This window comes from Synchiropus splendidus, chromosome 5 (assembly GCF_027744825.2).
Source record: "Synchiropus splendidus isolate RoL2022-P1 chromosome 5, RoL_Sspl_1.0, whole genome shotgun sequence".
NCBI classification, from domain to species: Eukaryota; Metazoa; Chordata; class Actinopteri; order Syngnathiformes; family Callionymidae; genus Synchiropus; species Synchiropus splendidus.
The window spans coordinates 32,992,587-33,009,456 of record NC_071338.1 but is presented as its reverse complement, the minus strand read 5'-3'; the positions used below and the strand labels follow the sequence as shown (position 1 = coordinate 33,009,456).

The following is a 16,870-nucleotide window of genomic DNA, read 5'->3' as shown; positions in this document are numbered from 1 at the left end:
GCCCCTGAGGAAACTGAGTCACCCACCCTGCTACTGGCTGGAGCCAGACTCTGCTCCCTTTTGGATTCGAGTCACAAAGTGTCTCTTAGATAGTTGGAGTTCTGTGAGTCTCCATTTCACTCTACTCACTGAGACTCGATCGTTTGATGGGCCTTCGTGACTCAAGAGTCAGAGCATGTTTTGGCTCAGGAACAGAGTCACTGAATGACTCACTGATTTGATGAGTCATAGCGGTTCACTCAGGTGTAACATCTCTCCAGTAAGTACGGAGGCGGCTAACCTTCGACACAACAGAGCCCCCTAGTGGGCACCAAGCTCACCACATGCTTTCGGACAGTCCAGCTGCTGAATGGATTCGTTGTCAAATGATGACTGGAACAGTGACTCATGGGTTAATGACCCACACTATTTTGAACGTAAAGCGCTGGTGTTCATCCGTTGGAAGTGAGGTTGAAGGAATAATATTCCAGGCTCAGCAGCGGAGAGGAGAAGGAGGAGAAGCTCCATCATGACTGCGATTCGTCGGAGCTTGTAAACACAGTAATCCGTCTAATTTTAGCGCAACAATAAACAATCAGCTCAATATTGGGGGTGATTGTGAAGCTAATGTCCCCCCCCCACCCTGCCTCCCTCGCTCCCCCCAGGGGGCGCCGAAACAAAGGCGTCGGCGTCGATACATCACGTCAGCACGGATGTAAATATAGTGAAGCTGTCACGGCGTAAAACAAGCGGCAGATTATCACATCACAGGGGCTTTGGACCGGCTCCCAGCATGCACTGGGCAGCGGGCAGGCCGATCTGTCAGAGGGTAAACACACACACACACACACGGTGATCTGGCCGTCGCCCCTGACAGGCGACAGACAAACAGATCATGTGACTCCGACATCTTCCGTCCAGGTCACGCGCTCTGAAGTGGGGAAAGGAAGGGACGATCTCTCTGGGCAGCAGCGTCCAGTCGGATGCAGCGGGTGTTTTTAACAGCCTGACTGATCTTCTTGTCAGCAGCCGAGGCGACCCGGGTCGACCCCGCCGCCGCCGCCGCCGCCTCCATCTGGTGGAGAGCGTCCTCCACTCCCGCCTCGATCTGTTGACTGAGGCGTCGTGTTTATCTGCGCGCACAAACAAAAGTGGCTGGATAAGAAACAGGACATTATCGCTCTGAGCTTTCCACCTGCGTGGTTGGTGAAATTGCTAATTTCGTATCTGTCTTGATGACCTTTCCGTCGCCGCCGCCGCCGCCTTTCTTCAGTCGGCCGCTGATATCCGCCAGCGTGTAATTACCTCACGCCCGCCTCTTTATGAGCTTTCTGACACAGGCCTGCGTGCGTGAGCTGTTGTTTACTCTCATCCTGCAGCCGCCATGATGGCCAGCCTCCGCGGCTCACCTCCACTCAGGGGGCTGGAAAACCACTGGCTTCCAGGAGGCACCACCTTCTGGATTTAGCACTTTTTCCTCTCATGTTGTCGTCCTCCTCACATCTCCTGGGATGATGCTGAGATCTTCCCAGAGCAGAAAGGAACATGAAGGTCCCGGCCTGGACCCTGGGCTTCCTCCTAGATCAGACGTCTGTCAGCTGATGTCCAGAGGTCCAGAGGTCCAGACCTTCTTCTGGCTGTCCCAGGTGACCATTGAGGTTCAAGGTCACCTCTCCTCCTGTGTCCTGGGTCTTTCAAGGGGCTTCCTCCCACTTGAGTCCCTCAGCTGTCCTCTCCTGAAGGAGCAGAGGTTCTGCTCGGAGTCTCTCCTGGATGACTGGGCTTCGCTCTCTCACAGAGTCCAGACAGAGGAACTCTGAACTCCAGCTTTGGAGTGACCCAGCGGTGATAGAGTTAAAATGTCACGATAAGAGAGATGAACCTTCACAGTGAAGGAGTAAAACCATCAGAGAATCGAATCTTCATACTGGGAGTGTTGAACTTCACAAGAAGAGAGGGGACACGTCCCGAAAATCAGTGCAACCTTCACATTAAGAGTTCAACCATCACAGTAACATACTTAAATTTCACAATAAGAGTTGAAGCTTCACAGAAATAGACTTAATGTGTCACTACACAAGAGCTCATCCTTCACAATAAAATGGTTGAACTTCACAATAAGAGTTGAACCTTCACAATAAACAAGTAAGACCAACAGAGAGTTGAATTTCACAATAAAAGTGACGAACCTTCATACTGAGAATGTTGAACTTCACAACAAGAGAAGGGACACAATTAGACTTCAACCATCACAATAATGGTCACATTTCACAATAAGAGTTGAAGCTTCATATCAATAGAGTTAACGTGTCACTACACAAGAGCTAATCCTTCACAATAAAATGGTTGAACTTCACAATAAGAGTTGAACCTTCACAATAAACAAGTAAGACCAACAGAGAATTGAACATCATAGTGAGAGTGGAACCTTCCTAGTGAGAGTGTTGAACTTCACAGCAAGAGGGGACACGTCACAAAAAGCAGTAGGACCTCCACAATAAGAGACTTAAGCCACCAGGAAGAGTTAAAACACCATGAACGAGTGAAAACTGCACTTCTCTAAATCCCCGCTGTCTTTGGGAGCCAGAAATAAACACTCGCTGCTCGCCGACCTCGACTCTCTCCATTGTCTCGGCCCACAGTTGCCCTCGGCGACCGTGACTCCGCAACAACAGCAATCCGTTCTACGAGATTATTCCAGCAGTCCCAGTTTGGCTGATGGGAGCAGCAGCGTGAGATGAGCCGGCTGCAGCCGCCTTCACGCGGCTGGGTCGGATCCACCGCTGAGGAGGAGGCAGCTCGGGAGCGGGGCCAAGCGTTTAAGCCGGGAGCGCTCGCACGCTCGGGATGCCGACAAGTCGTCCGTCTGAAGCCAATTTGAAGGTCTCAGATTATCATAATCTCTAGATTTGAATAATCAGATTGGAATAATTAGAGGCGCTTTACTGCCGAGACTTGAAAACAGCAGCGGGAGTCTTTCTAGTCGCCGACGCTCCCAGAGATGATGAAAAGGAAGCCGCCGAGTTTGGAAAGTTTGTTGTCAGAGGAACTCTCGGGTGAATAAACACGCGGGGAACACACATATTCCAGAACCCAGGTGCGAGGTCGGCGGGACCCTGGCGGAGTTTTGGAACAGTTCAGTCATACACAGTTAAGCAGCATCTCGAACCCATTTATAGAGCTCACAAACAGCGGCGTGTGTGTGCTGCGTACCCAAGATGGCGTCCTGCCTCAGCAGTCGCAGTCTCTACCCCTCTCACCCTCCTGGTGGGTGATGAAACAGCGGGTGGTTCTGATGAATCTGTGAGATCGCATTGGTCCCGCGGCTCCCGGGGCCCGTCGTGTCGCTCACAAGTCCTGTCTGGTCCAATCTGGGACGCTGAGAGTGAGTCTCGGCTCGGACATGCCGTGTCTCCGGCCGCTCCGGAAGCTCTGCTGGCGGTTATCTCTGTCATATTTACGGCTCCGCCGGAAAATTGCTGCGAGAATTCCTCCCAATGAACCAGTGACCTCATCCTCACCGGCGCATCCTGGAAATTCCAGTCGGCTTTTATTGCGGCGCTGATTTTCATTCCGCCGGCAGAGATTGTTTACGCCGCGCTCAGAGGGAACTCGCTTTGTAGCCCGGACGAAAACACCCCCCAGCTCCAGCAGGATTTACGGTTATTGAGACAAAAGATGGAGGACGCTGAGCGTCAGAGCCTTGTCAATAAACTTTGCTCAAGCTAGCTCAACAAGTTTGGGGCGGAAAATGAAAAGACCAGTGAGGCAAAATCACAGGTCACACTGCCCAGACACTGTTGTTTTGTGGGTTTTTTCATAGCAATGGTTGTTATGGTTTAAATGGGAAAGGCAGAATAATAAACATGAAGGAAATTAATGGTACATATATTTAAGGTGTCACTTGTGGATATGAATCCAGGATCCTTGCAACATTAGCATAAGAGCTCGCGCGTGGAAAGAGGCATCAGTGGGGTGTGAAGTGAAGGTTGAGCTGTTACTATGACTCTCACTTCATAAGAAGAGCAGAAAAGACGCCCTCACTGGGTGAAGCTCCGCAGTGGGGAACCCCACCCCCCCAGTACCGAGCTGGTACCCAGATATACTGGCGGGAACCTGGGAATCAACAAGTGCAAACTTATGTGGGCCATTTTCTTTTTTAGACAAAGGGAAGCACGAAATGAAAAACCTTTTTGTGATGAACCACTTTAACCGTTGTGAGGTAGATGGAACCTGGAATCAATGTAGCAATTATTTTGCCGGTTGACTAGTCGCAGACTACCATCACGATCAGTCATCACACCACACGCATGGGCAGAGGAGCACGCCCACATGGCTGGTTGTGGTGTTGCACACACAGTAGAAGTTAAATAAGGTCATCCATGTGCTTTACTCTGCTGAACAGAAGTCGGTGATGCCGACACAAGGGAAGCAGCTTCAGCAGGACCTGTACGGGACGATGCACATGGTGACATGCTGATTGTGACTGGGTTCAAAATGTGGTTTTCACTGTGTTATAAACCCCCAAAAGGTCCTAACACTCAGATCATTTTGTGTGAAGTGTGTCCCCCTGGTTTGGTTATACTTGTGGGGACATTTTTGCTGGTCCCCACAAGGTTAAACGTCAATTTGAGAATGAAATCTGAACTCTACGTTCAATAACTGTGTGATGCTAACTGGGCTCCAGTGTGGTTCAGGTGACCTTAGGTGTGTTTAGAAGGGTTAGGTTTAGGGGGAGAGGCTGGGGAAAGGGTGATGGCCATGAGAGGTCCTCATAAGGATGGCAAGAAAAGTGTTCTCATGTGCGATTTCACGTGAGAAATGTTCTCATGTAGCTGTGGCTGACTTGTGTGGAACGTCTCATGAAGCTTCTTCTGGCAACAATGTGGCCTCGGGGCCACATGCACCACTCTGCCCGAGTTTGTCCTGTTGGAGGGAAACTGGAGCTTCAGGTTTATAGAGTACATTTCATTAAATGTATTTATATTTTGGAATTTTTTTGGGTGAAAAAAAAATGTTTCCCCTTAATTTCATTTATTTTTTCTCCTCCCATGAGTTTGTCATTCACCCATTTGTGTTCAGCATTTTTACCACAAGTATAAAACATTCATGTGCCAATGATATGAATTCCGAATATTTAAAGCAAGTGTAGAGTCAAGCGCATGTTCCCAAGTGTTGCCATCATTCTGACTTCATTATCATGTGGTTTCCGAACAGAACCACGAGGCCCCTTGATCACTTTCTCACCCCGGGTGCGAGCGTGAGCGCGACACCGTGCTGTTAAACGCTCGCCGTTCTTCCACCTCCCCGTCGCACACAAAGCAGCTCCTCACTCAACTCCATCACAATCAATGTTCCTCTGATATTTCCTCAGGTTTGCAATGAGTCCCTGTGACACCCTGTGATTCCACAGCAGCGCCGCGCCTCCAACTGTGAAAACAAGGAAGAGAGATTGAGCCATCTCCAGATAGTGGGCGCCGGCGCCTCAATTTCGGGGCGGCGCAGTAAACATCAGTTTTACTGGAGAGTATTACCTCGGCTTCTGGCAACACGCGCGTCCCAGCACCGATCTGATACCACTGTGGCCCCTTTCTTGTCGGAAGCGCTGTCAAACAGCTTGTTTGGAAGACGGAATTGTGTGTTTCCTTCCCCTGGCACAGGCAGCTCAAAGACTCGCGTTGTTTTTAATCCCTTTTCCTCGCTGAATCAATAATCAAAGCCATTTCTGTCTCTGTATCGCTGTCAGTCCGCAATCTTGGGTCGGAATTGATGAATATTAATGCTCGATTACGGATTCTCTTTGAGCCGGAAACACACAGAAACCACGTGGAGGAGGATGAAAGCCTCGGACAATAGGATGGAGACGGAGACGAGCTGGTGCGTCCACACGCTCGCCGTCCAGCGAGCCGGCGCCGTCAGTCCTCGCGCTGACGACGGGCCGCGACGACAAGCGGCGCCGAAGTCAGGAATCGTTCCAGCCGCATTCGTTCCCTTCAAACGTGGCCATTAGTTCTCCGTTTGTCTTGTGCTGTGTTCCCGCCTTTAGCGGAGGCAGACGAGGCTCTGTGTTTGTGTGAATAATTGAAACAAACGGAAGGAAAACGGCGGAAAAACCCGGCAGGAGGGAGCAGAAGGAAGAGAGGAGATTCACAGGTGACGGCGAAACAACACTGAGGTGTGTTTATCAGCAGCCGGAGCCGCGACTCAAACCCATCTCACATCAACGTCCGAGATCAACATGTGTCCGCGTGGCTCGGTGGCGTTCCTCAGGGTCCAACTCCAGGTCATGCTTCGTTCTGCTTGACTGCCTGTGTCTAAACAGCTTCCTGTTCCAGCAGAAATCTGAAGTTAAAACCGTGTGTTTAACCTTCCTGGAGTTGGTTCAAGCAACAACGAATGGTCTAACAGACAACAAGTACCACGACTGAGTCAAGCTGCAGCCACAGATTCCCAGAAACCCGAGCGAGGTGTGTCTTGCTCAAGGGTACGGCTGGAGAGGCCAAGTAGTGAGGAGACACCGCGGTGTTCCTCAGGGTCCAGGTCTTGGTCCTTGATTTTTTTTAACTCAAACCTGACCGTCTGACCTGACTGTCAAAACAACAACAAGGCCCAGTCTTAAAAAATGAATTCAATAGTACAGCAGTAGTTGGCAGCCGTGTTAGCACGTTTGGCTCATCTTGATGACGCTAACACAAGAGAGTGAGAGCACTCCCGGTTCGGGTTAGCGCCCCATTCTTCGCCACGCCTCCCAAAATCTCACCCCGAAATAAAACTGATAGAACGCAGTGATGTCACAAATCGCTCTTCTACAAACTTGGGAATCAATGTGGCTTCTTCTCACACAGCGCCACTGACAGGACTGGCATGTGTACTGCACCTTTTTTTTTTGTGTTCTCCCCACAGTCAACTCTCTTCACCCTGACTCTGTATGACACTGATGCAGTTCAAAGGACCACAGTGTGCAAATCTTTACCCACTAGTCCAGGGGTGTCCAACCAGTCCGAGGCCCAGAGCCCCATTGTTTGACTGTGTTGCTGAGCCACATGCTACAAACACGTCAGGCTGTGAGGCTTCACCTGAGCAGCTGCTCGCCTGACTCAGTATAGTGGTTAAAGCTCATCACTGTGTGTCACCATGTCTCTTTCAAATCCCATCCATTGGACGTGGCTCATGCCACCAATCCCAACCAGTTGGGCGACACATTTGGTGAAGCGCTGCATGAAACTGGGGAAAGAGCCGCGTGGGTTGTCCAGGCCTGGACTGGTACTTGTCTTGTCTTGCAGTGTTGCGTGACAACACGGAGGCGAGAGGCGCCCCTCAGGGTTCAACCTCAGGTCAGGTGTCAGTCGCCGTCAGCACCTCCACACTGATGCCGTCCACACACAGACAACAGCCTTGGAAAAGTGCCGCCTCACTCGACAACATGGAGGACAGGAAGATGCTGGAGTGGAGATTTAAGAGCGCCGCGGAGCGACGATTACTCAGACGGAGAGACTCACAACAGAACTCCAGACATGTTTCACAAGGTAATCTCACAACAGCAGCATCCTCAAAAACAGATGTCGTCTCACAGACTTGTGACGGATGGTGGAGCACAAGTTTGAAAAGAGGAGTCGGATGAGACGCGTCCTTCCACGGGGGACGTTCCAAGACCCCTGCCACCCGGAAGTAGGGAGCAGAGTTTCCATCTCCCCGCCACCACAGAGGCTCGTGACCGAGCGCTGCCGTCTGTGGACAACAATACGAATGACTCCGTCTTGCTTTCCTCAAACCTTTGGAAGGATCCGGCGGCGCCTGCAGCGTCACTGCCACCTGCTGTCCAGTCAAGCCGGTTCATGAGCAGCGAAGTGAGGAAAACAGTGTCTCATCGTTGATGGAGTGAAATATTAAAGCGCTCGGACGACACAGCAACACACTGACTGTGGCTCCATGCAGAGCGTGGCCCCACTGAGGCAAGAGCTCGATCAAGCCCCGAGTCTGAGTGCGTCATGCTCTCACCGTTTTCACACAGTGCAGAGATGATTGATTCATGCTAGCTTAGCCCAACCACTGGCTACATGCTAGCTTAGTCCAACCACTGGCTACATGCTAGCTGAGTCCAGCTACTGGCTACATGCTAGCTGAGTCCAGCTACTGGCTACATGCTAGCTTAGTCCAGCAACTGGCTACATGCTAGCTTAGTCCAGCTACTGGCTACATGCTAGCTTAGTGCAGCTACTGGCTACATGCTAGCTTAGCCCAACCACTGGCTATATGCTAGCTTAGTCCAACCACTGGCTACATGCTAGCTTAGTCCAACCACTGGCTACATGCTAGCTGAGTCCAGCTACTGGCTACATGCTAGCTGAGTCCAGCTACTGGCTACATGCTAACTTAGTCCAGCTACTGGCTACATGCTAGCTTAGTCCAGCAACTGGCTACATGCTAGCTTAGTCCAGCTACTGGCTACATGCTAGCTTAGTGCAGCTACTGGCTACATGCTAGCTTAGCCCAACCACTGGCTATATGCTAGCTTAGTCCAACCACTGGCTACATACTACCTTAGTCCAGCTACTGGCTACATGTTAGCTTAGCCCAGCTACTAGCTAAATGCTAGCTTAGTCCAACCAATGGCTAAATAATGGCTTAGTCCAGCCACACGCTACATGCTAGCTTAGTCCAGCCACACACTACATGCTAGCTTAGTCCAGCCACACACTACATGCTAGCTTAGTCCAGCCACACGATACATGCTAGCTTAGTCCAGCTACTGGCTACATGCTAGCTTAGCCCAGCTACTGGCTTCATGCTAGCTTAGCCCAGCTACTGGCTACATGCTAGCTTAGCCCAGCTACTGGCTACATGCTAGTTTAGTCAGCTATTAACCACTTTATCCAGGTCTAAACCTGTGTTGATGTCGAGGCTGTTGCGAGGCAGAGGTCTGCACTCTGCAAGTGCTTTTCTAGTTCCCTATTTGAATCCTGTAAAACCCCGGTGGCGCTCTAGAGCCTCTAGCAAGCCAAGTAGTTCCAAACCATCGCTAGCATCCTCCTCTGGAGTCAGCCTCCCAACACAGCACCAGCTAGCGCAGCGACGACATGAAGAAACACCGTTGGTGCCCAGCGGCGTTTGCTTATGTCGTATCATTTGACAGTCAACACATTGACACAGTACGGCGAGTTATTACTGCCGTGGTGTTCCTCAGGGTTCAGACTCATATCGTCCAGTCGGACCGATGTTTCTGACAGAAGGAAATGATGCTTGTTCAGCAGTTCAGTAAGACAGGACGGACGGAGGCGGCTGGGGCTGCGTTTGTTGGGGACGATCTCGAGGAAGAAATGTGGAGCCGTATTCAAACGCACCTCAGTGACGGGTGGGTGTTTGCTCAGTCTCAGCATCAGCTTCGTGTCTTGCTTGGCGATTTCTCACCGACAGCGTCGCACCTCGGTTGAAGCCAACAGTGCTCCAACATTCAGGAGCTACTGTGCAGACCAACAGCATCAGAGCACTGAAGTCATGGGATCAACTGGGGTCGAGGGCAGACGCACAGAAAGACTCGTCTCAGTTTGAGTCGAGGCTGAACTTTCCCACACTGAAACCGTTTCATTCAAGCAAAGCCCCGACTTCACCTTCTCATTTGTCGTCTTGGTTCCCGACGTTCTCCGTGGCCTGATGAGTTAATCCTCAAATCCCAGCTCAGGTTTACCGCGGCCAGCTTTCACACTCATCTGGCTGGATTGACTTTAACCGCGACTCAATGTCAGACGCGGCGCCGTCACGCTCCGTCGTCGCGGCTTCACTCAGAAATCTGTCCAGAGCGGCTGCAGCCGGCGCCGAGGAGGTGACGGTCCACGTTGCACTGCAACTCTGGAGATCCAGGAGTCGAACCCTCCGCACCGGAGTGGGCCGCGGGTCCAAACCCAGCTGGGAGCCGTGAGCCACACCAGCCCAGTCTTTGACTCACAAACACAGAACAGGGCAGGGAAGCAGACGCCTGTGATTGATGGACTCAAGCTGATTCAGTGGCATCTCCGCTCAGACGCGGGACTTATCTGGGCTCTGCCAGCCGTGCTCACGAGCACTTAACCTTGCAGTGAACGCAACACATCATCATCATCATCATCATCATCATCACCTCGCAGAAGGAGCATCAGCCACTTCCCTCTCGCAGCCCACAACAACCTTCAGAACCGCAGCAGAGCCCGACATGACTTCTGGGTTCAAAGCTGCGAAGTCCATCCTCAGCGTGGTGCACTGACAAATGAGAGCGCTTCACACTGAACATTAATACGGAGCTTTTATTCAATAAAACATGCATTAATTTCTTTGCTGTTTTTTCAGGGGATGTTTTTGGAAAGGAAGTTCTGATACAACGATACCATTTGATTTAGTTTTCTGTCTGATCCCTGTTGATCCAGTCTGAATTTTGTAATTCGAATTAAGTCATTCAGAAAAAAGAAATGAAATATATAGTAACTTGGAAAACCAAAACAGAAAAAAGTATTCTTGGTGCTTTTGAAGAATAGCCTCATCTTTTTGCAAATAATAATAATGAATCATAATAAAAAGAGAAACTATGGGCTCAGGTATGTACAGGCTTCAGAAATGATTCTTTTTTCCTCATAGGTCTCATGCAAATACTTTTTATGACCAAAACAGTGGCTTTTATTCCTCATTTTCTGCTTTAAAATTCATTTAAAAAAACTTTCCAAAACATCATTTTTAGAAAGAAAACGAACACAACACTTTTCTTCCTCATAGTCGCCATATAAAACACAATATAACAATGTAACATCATTGATTTTTTTTTTTTGTTTTGTTTTCCCTTATTTTGTTATTATCTGGAGGGAGAAAGCATTTATTCATTTGAGTTAAGTTTTCTTTTTATTGTTCCATGACTAACAAAATAATTCACAAAATCATTGTAAATACAATTACACAAGTACAATTACACGACAATAAAGTAAATATCAGGACACAATAAAGATAATAAGAATAATTCATCATCGACAATGATCTGCTAAACTAATTAAAATATATAGCAAGGAAAGAAAATATAGCAGAAGCAGGTTGGAAGTTTCACACAAGCCGAAGCAGAGAATCAAAAGTGAAGTGTTTCTTTGACGTGTATCTTTGATCCGACGTTTTCCGTCTAATAAGGACAGGACCTCAGCCAAGTGTTTGAAGCTGCCCGGCAGCAGTGGGAGTTGGACCCTTGACCGTGAAGCCGAGTGCTCTTGAGCAGGGTGAACTGCGGCTTGTTCCTGGAGCTGAAACATTGATGAGTCACTGAGCGCTGCGCGTGTGAGTCGCTGGCTGGATCAACACAGGTGCAGATGTTTCATTGATGGTGTTGGGGGGGCGAGGAGTCGGAGCACTCTGGAGCCGCTCCACACTCTTCTTCACTGACTGATGCAGGACCGCTGAGCGAGAGGTGGAGGTGGATGTATGAGTTGAAGACAGAGCTGAGCCAGAAGACAGAGCTCTCCACTGACCGGTGTCACCTGAGGTCACCAGCTTCAGAGTGACCTGAAGAACCCGGGTCGTCTCTGTGCTGACAAGCCTCAGTGCTCTCTCAGAGGAGCTGGAGAAGCTGGAGAGAGAGAGGGAGTTCTGGGCCTCTTCACCGCAGCTGCTGCCCCCTCCACCTCCAGAGGAGAAATCCTGAAAACCTCACACGGGTCACTGGAGCAGGCCACAAAGCCACACGTCCAGACCGGCTCTCACCGGGTGAGTCCGGCAGGCGAGCTGTGAGCAGGCTGCCGAACCGTCGTCTCGCTGGTCAGAGAGCAGGTGGCGCCGCACCGCGGGGCTCCGACATCCAGACCCGCAGCGAAGGAGGCTTCAGTCAGGAGCGACCCGACTGGGCTCAGACCGGGTCCACGGGAACTCTGCCCTTGTGAGGCCGAGGCCTTCCTCACCAAGAGTCCAACCCACAACAGAATCGCACCCATGCGCCTCGGGCATCACACACTCTATGCCTTGCTTTGGGATTTGAACCCTCACACCAAGCATTACACAATATTACAGCAGCTTGCTCGACAACATAAACAGACACACGCACAGCATGAGATGGAACATGTGTTCCACTGCTTTGCTCAAAGACAAAAAAATACACGCAGTTCTGCACATGATGCCTTGCTCAGAGGGCAGAGCCAGAGCTGGGAAGTGAACCCACACGTCATCCGTGAAAGGCATTTCAAGCACACACGCTCATCATGAGGTACAAGCACGGTTTCTTTCAAACGCTGAGGGGAATTGAACCCGCAACACGTGGCATGAACAACGGCGTGTTTGCTCAGAACACATCACTGGAGCTGGGAATTGAACCCACAATCCTTTTGAGAGATCGCACCAACACATGAGGCAGGTTGGTGGGGATATCAGTGTTTTGCTCAAGGGCAGCCAGCCCACTCGCACACGTCTGGAGACTGAAAGCTCGAACAAATATAGCTCCTCTGTTTAATGCTTTGCTCAAGGGCACGAGTGAAACACACACACACACACACACCTCAAATACGGGTGAGTCTTAATGCCCTGCTTGGCGAGGAGAAGTGAACCCACAACCGTCTTCGGTGATGTTTCTGCTTGGGACTCGAACACACAACTCCACCAGGGTCGGGATTCTGACCAGCAAAACCCCGAGCTCCACGAACACACACACACAACCTCCCGCGTCATCACGGAACTCACCCTGCCAACCAGGATCGGATCCGGTCCAGAAAACTCCTCCAGCACAAACATTTGGTTCCAAACCCATCCTCGTTTGGCTCGGGCCAGTAACCGCTCCCCGCCGGCCGACGCTGCGGCGCTTTCTGGGCTGTGGTTCTGAGCCGGAACCGGCGTCCCGGACGCGCGGGAAAGAAGAGTAATCCACAGCAGCAGGAGCGGCGGCGAACACATCCACAGATCCAGGTGCATCCTGTGTGCGGAGGTCGGGTCCGGTCCGGGGCCTGAGGTGCGGCTGTCTCCTCCCGCTTCTCTCTGCAGGTGTGGGGCGTCACTCGTGTCCTCTCTGAGCGGCACAAGGCGCAGTCATGGTGCGGCAAAGGTCAGTGGTGCGAGCTGGCGGGCCTCCATGGGGGTGAGACTCTCAAGGTCCGGTCCACTTGGCGTCATTCCGAGGAGGAGGAGGAGGAGGTGGTGGGGGCCTGGGGGGGTGGGCAGAACACGTTAGGCTCCCTTTGAAGACGCAAACAATCGCAGTCATCCGCGCGTGTTTTCACGTCACCTCGAGGAATTGTTCGGACCCCTCGAGGAGGTCGAGATTATTCCGCTTTAATCTGCTGTTTCTGAAGGATAATCCCGGAAGACTCGCAGCAATTACACGTTCTCCGTGATTAACGTTTTCACTAGGTTCCTGTTTTGACAATCCCCCGAGGCTTTTCACCCGTCTGCGGAGCTGCCAACAGAGGACGGGGCCCGCGGCGGGCGCGAGCGGAGGAGGACCCGGAGAGGACCAAAGTCGGCGCGCGCGCACCCGGGTCGTGCGCTCACAGGTGTCACCTGGATTACGAGCGGATGATGGAGTGACGTTACAGATGAAGGTAGTCTCGAGACGCCAGGGTCCTCAGAGCTGCGCGCGCTCGGTGTTGTCGAGCGGCAGAGTTGAAGGCTCGCTATGAATCTTCATCATCATCATCATCATCGACGCGAGGAAGCGCACTAACGCGTTCCTGAAAATGCGCGAGTGAGATCGTGCGCGCAGATGCGGGGAGCGGCGTGAAGTGCAGCGCAGTTTGACACCAAACACACACACGCACACGTCAGTGTGAACAGACTTAAACACGAGATGAAAACACATCGATTTGTGACACGATCTGTCTCCGCAAATTGCGCACACAACACGCGCAAATGACACCGAAAATGCGACCCGTCATGGAGAAGTGTTGAAAAGCGGCCGCTCAAGTGGATTTTCTTTTGATGTGTAATAGCCACGCGCACGCGCGCCTCACAAGCGTGTAACTGCGCTGCAGGACACTGAAAGTACACACGCTCGCGCACACACAGGAGGCGACTCTTGTGAAATGTCACACTGAAATTACAAAGTCAGCTGGAGTCGAATTATTTGGATTACAATATACCGGGCACACGCACGCGCGCCACTATGGACGTGACGTGGGAACTCATCAGCTCAAGTGTCGGAACATCCGTCATCCGTCGTGTCTCGTGAATGAGGCAGGTGATATGCAGCGCACGTGCGTTAAAATCGATTATCGCCGACAGATTTTATCGCTCGGAGCAGAGCCGCGCGCGCTCGCATCCCCGTTGATGTTCCGTTGCACCAGCTCGTGACACACACACGCGCGGGGCTCCCGGAGTGAAAGTGACGCAGGTGGACGCCGGAGATCCGCTCGCGCGCCCTTAGTTCCGCTAACTTTTTGTGCACGCATATATAGGTATACGAAACGCACGCACGAGCGCGCGCAAACACACACGCACACCCGGTGTTTCAAGGACAACAAGCGACTGCAACAGCACCAAGTGCGGTGTGATCCGAGCCGCCGCGGGCTCGAACCTGTGGACGGCAACGGGAGGAGCGCCGCAGTTCCGGTGCAACACGGTGAGGTTCCGAGTAACGGGTTGAAAGAGAAGAAGAGTCCAAAGGTGATTTCACGAACGTATCAAGAAGTGCTGCAATGAAGTCGAGCGGCGCCGCGATCAGCACCGGGCGGAGCGGACAGCTCCGGCACCGAGGAGCTCTTCGTGGTGCTGAAAACCCGGAATAGGTCCATAAAGTTTGACCGATTCCGCCGTCGTGGAAGTTTTTTTTTTTTTGTTTTTTTTTTTTGATGAAAAGCCGCGGTCCGGTTCCGGCAGCAGCGCGCGGCGGTAAGACCCGGAGAGCAGCGCAAGTTGCACGGTTCCGCCGGACCAGACGTGGCGGTTCCGAGCCGCTCCACACACCTGTCGGTGCCGCCTGGCGGCTCCGCGGCGTGAGATACTTACTGACGAGACGAGCGTTAGTTCCCGCCGCCGCATGATCCGAGCAGGTGCAGGCGGGGAGACGGGAGTCCTGCGGCGGAGGGACGGGAAGAGCTCCGGCGCCGACGCTGGCCGACTGGGAAAGTGAGGAGGAGATGGAGGAGAGACGGTGACGAGAGAAGCCCCCTCCCTCCCTCCCTCCCACTCCGCGGCTCCACTCATTGGGCTGATGAGGACTCGGGTCAACAGGCGTGCGCGCGCGCGAACGCGGGTTCTATCGTGATCTGACGGGGACGGTTCGGATTCAGAACGAGTCCGTCCGCGCGCGAGTGTGTGTGTGTGTGTGACGCGTGAGTTGGCCCGCGCGAGTCCGGGTTATTAGCGGAATGAACCGGGGCCAGTGAGACGGAGCCGAGGCTCATTTACATCGCCATTTGATCCGGTTAAAGCGGGAACAGATGGACACGCGCGCCGCGGCGCCCGCGCGAGCTCCAATTATCAGCCCACGGTCGGACGTGTGACACGCGGTCGCAGGTCGAGGGTTCGGAGCCGCAGCCAGTTCCAGTGGAGGGTTGAAATCTCCCGAGGAGGGAGCCAGACCTCACATCGCTCGCTCAGGTTTGGTCGCATGTTCGAATCCCGCGCCAATGAAGTGTCACCTCTGTCTTTTTACAGAGGTTGCCGGTTTGATTCCTGGTGACCGCCCCATGTTTGGAGTGTGCTGCTTCACTCCTCTCCCTCGAGCAATGAAAGAAAGCCTCATTTATGTCCCTGCATTAGAGGCTCGATCCGTCGGCGGCAGTAAAAGCACCTTGAGCAAGGCACTGAAGCTGAAGTTGAATCATTGATGAGGCACCAAACCACCAGCCGCTCTGCGCGTGTCCCATGAAAGTGTCAAGAGTTGTGGCTCCTATCTCCGCCACCGAGCAACGCGCACACGTTGGACCTTTTAGTGTCGCGCGTGCGCGTGTTTGTTGCTGTGCTTGTGGGGACCAATTCTAGGAAACACATTGAACGGCCATTTTTTGTACTTCGCTCTGCTACTCGGTGGAAGCACATTTTTATTTTCGTCTCAGTGAAGAGATTTGATTCGATTTTAACGTCTGCCGTGTGCGCGAGCTTCAAGGGCCGGCCACTCGTGCATATGAAGCTATAATGTTCAGGGATGTTGCAGCGGCCGAGCCTGGGTCAGATGGTCCCAGGAACCAGTCTGATAACATCCATATACACTCGGCAGTAATATCTGTGTTAGGGCTGGAAATGTCTTTATATGTGTGTGTGTGTGTGTGTGTGTGTCACACTACTGAGTTTAATTCATGTGTTTCATCTGCATCTTGCGCCTGTGTGAGTTTTTTTTGCACCAGCGCTTCAAGCGTCGCGTGTTTGAGCTTCACTGCACGAGTGTGTAATATGATGCGTGTGCGTGTGTAACAGCGTGCTTGTAACGTAATAGCACAGATGCTTTACTCCATTTGCGGCGATGCGTGTGTGTGTGTGGAATGTAACCAGGGTGAGTGACAGCAGAGGCGGCGCACACGCACACACAGGCTGCCCTCTAGTGGACACTGTGAGCCCTGCACCCCACACCACCCACCTCCGAGGGCCCGAGGCAGCCTGTGCGCAGCGGCCGAGTTCACGACCTCGGTCATGTGACTGTGTGGATGAGGCCTGGGCTGCGTGAGGACTCATTTGTGGGGAAAAGTGATGAAGCTGAAACTAATTTATTTTAGCAAACTCCGAAGGTTTTATACTGAGAGAGGGAGAAAAGTGAGTCTGCAGCGTTGTCATGGCGACCCATCTCTAACAGCCCATAAAACCGTAATATATACACACGCACGGTACATCCATGAATGCGTAATGATTTTTAAACTGTTTTTTTAAAGAAGTATAAAAGCACCGGTGGAAAAATAGACTGAAGCAGAAAAAATCATCTTAAAAAGTATTTCTGAATTTGCACAGAAATACATTAGATAAAGTCAGTGAAATA

The 16,870-nt window shown here is 51.9% G+C and overlaps 1 protein-coding gene across 2 annotated transcripts in view; it reads right to left on the bottom strand.

Annotated features, from left to right (window-relative positions):
- cdh8 (cadherin 8) overlaps positions 1 to 15,015 on the bottom strand; it is a 103,096-nt gene extending 88,081 nt beyond the window's left edge. For both annotated transcript variants that reach the window (XM_053866087.1, XM_053866088.1), the window contains exons 1-2: positions 14,908 to 15,015; positions 12,652 to 13,109 (exon numbers count right to left, since the gene is read on the bottom strand). In XM_053866087.1, coding sequence (XP_053722062.1) covers positions 12,652 to 12,879 — 228 coding nt within the window. In that variant the 5' untranslated portion in view covers positions 12,880 to 13,109; positions 14,908 to 15,015. The remainder of the gene's footprint in view (positions 1 to 12,651; positions 13,110 to 14,907) is intronic.
- Between the last annotated feature and the right edge of the window lie 1,855 nt (positions 15,016 to 16,870).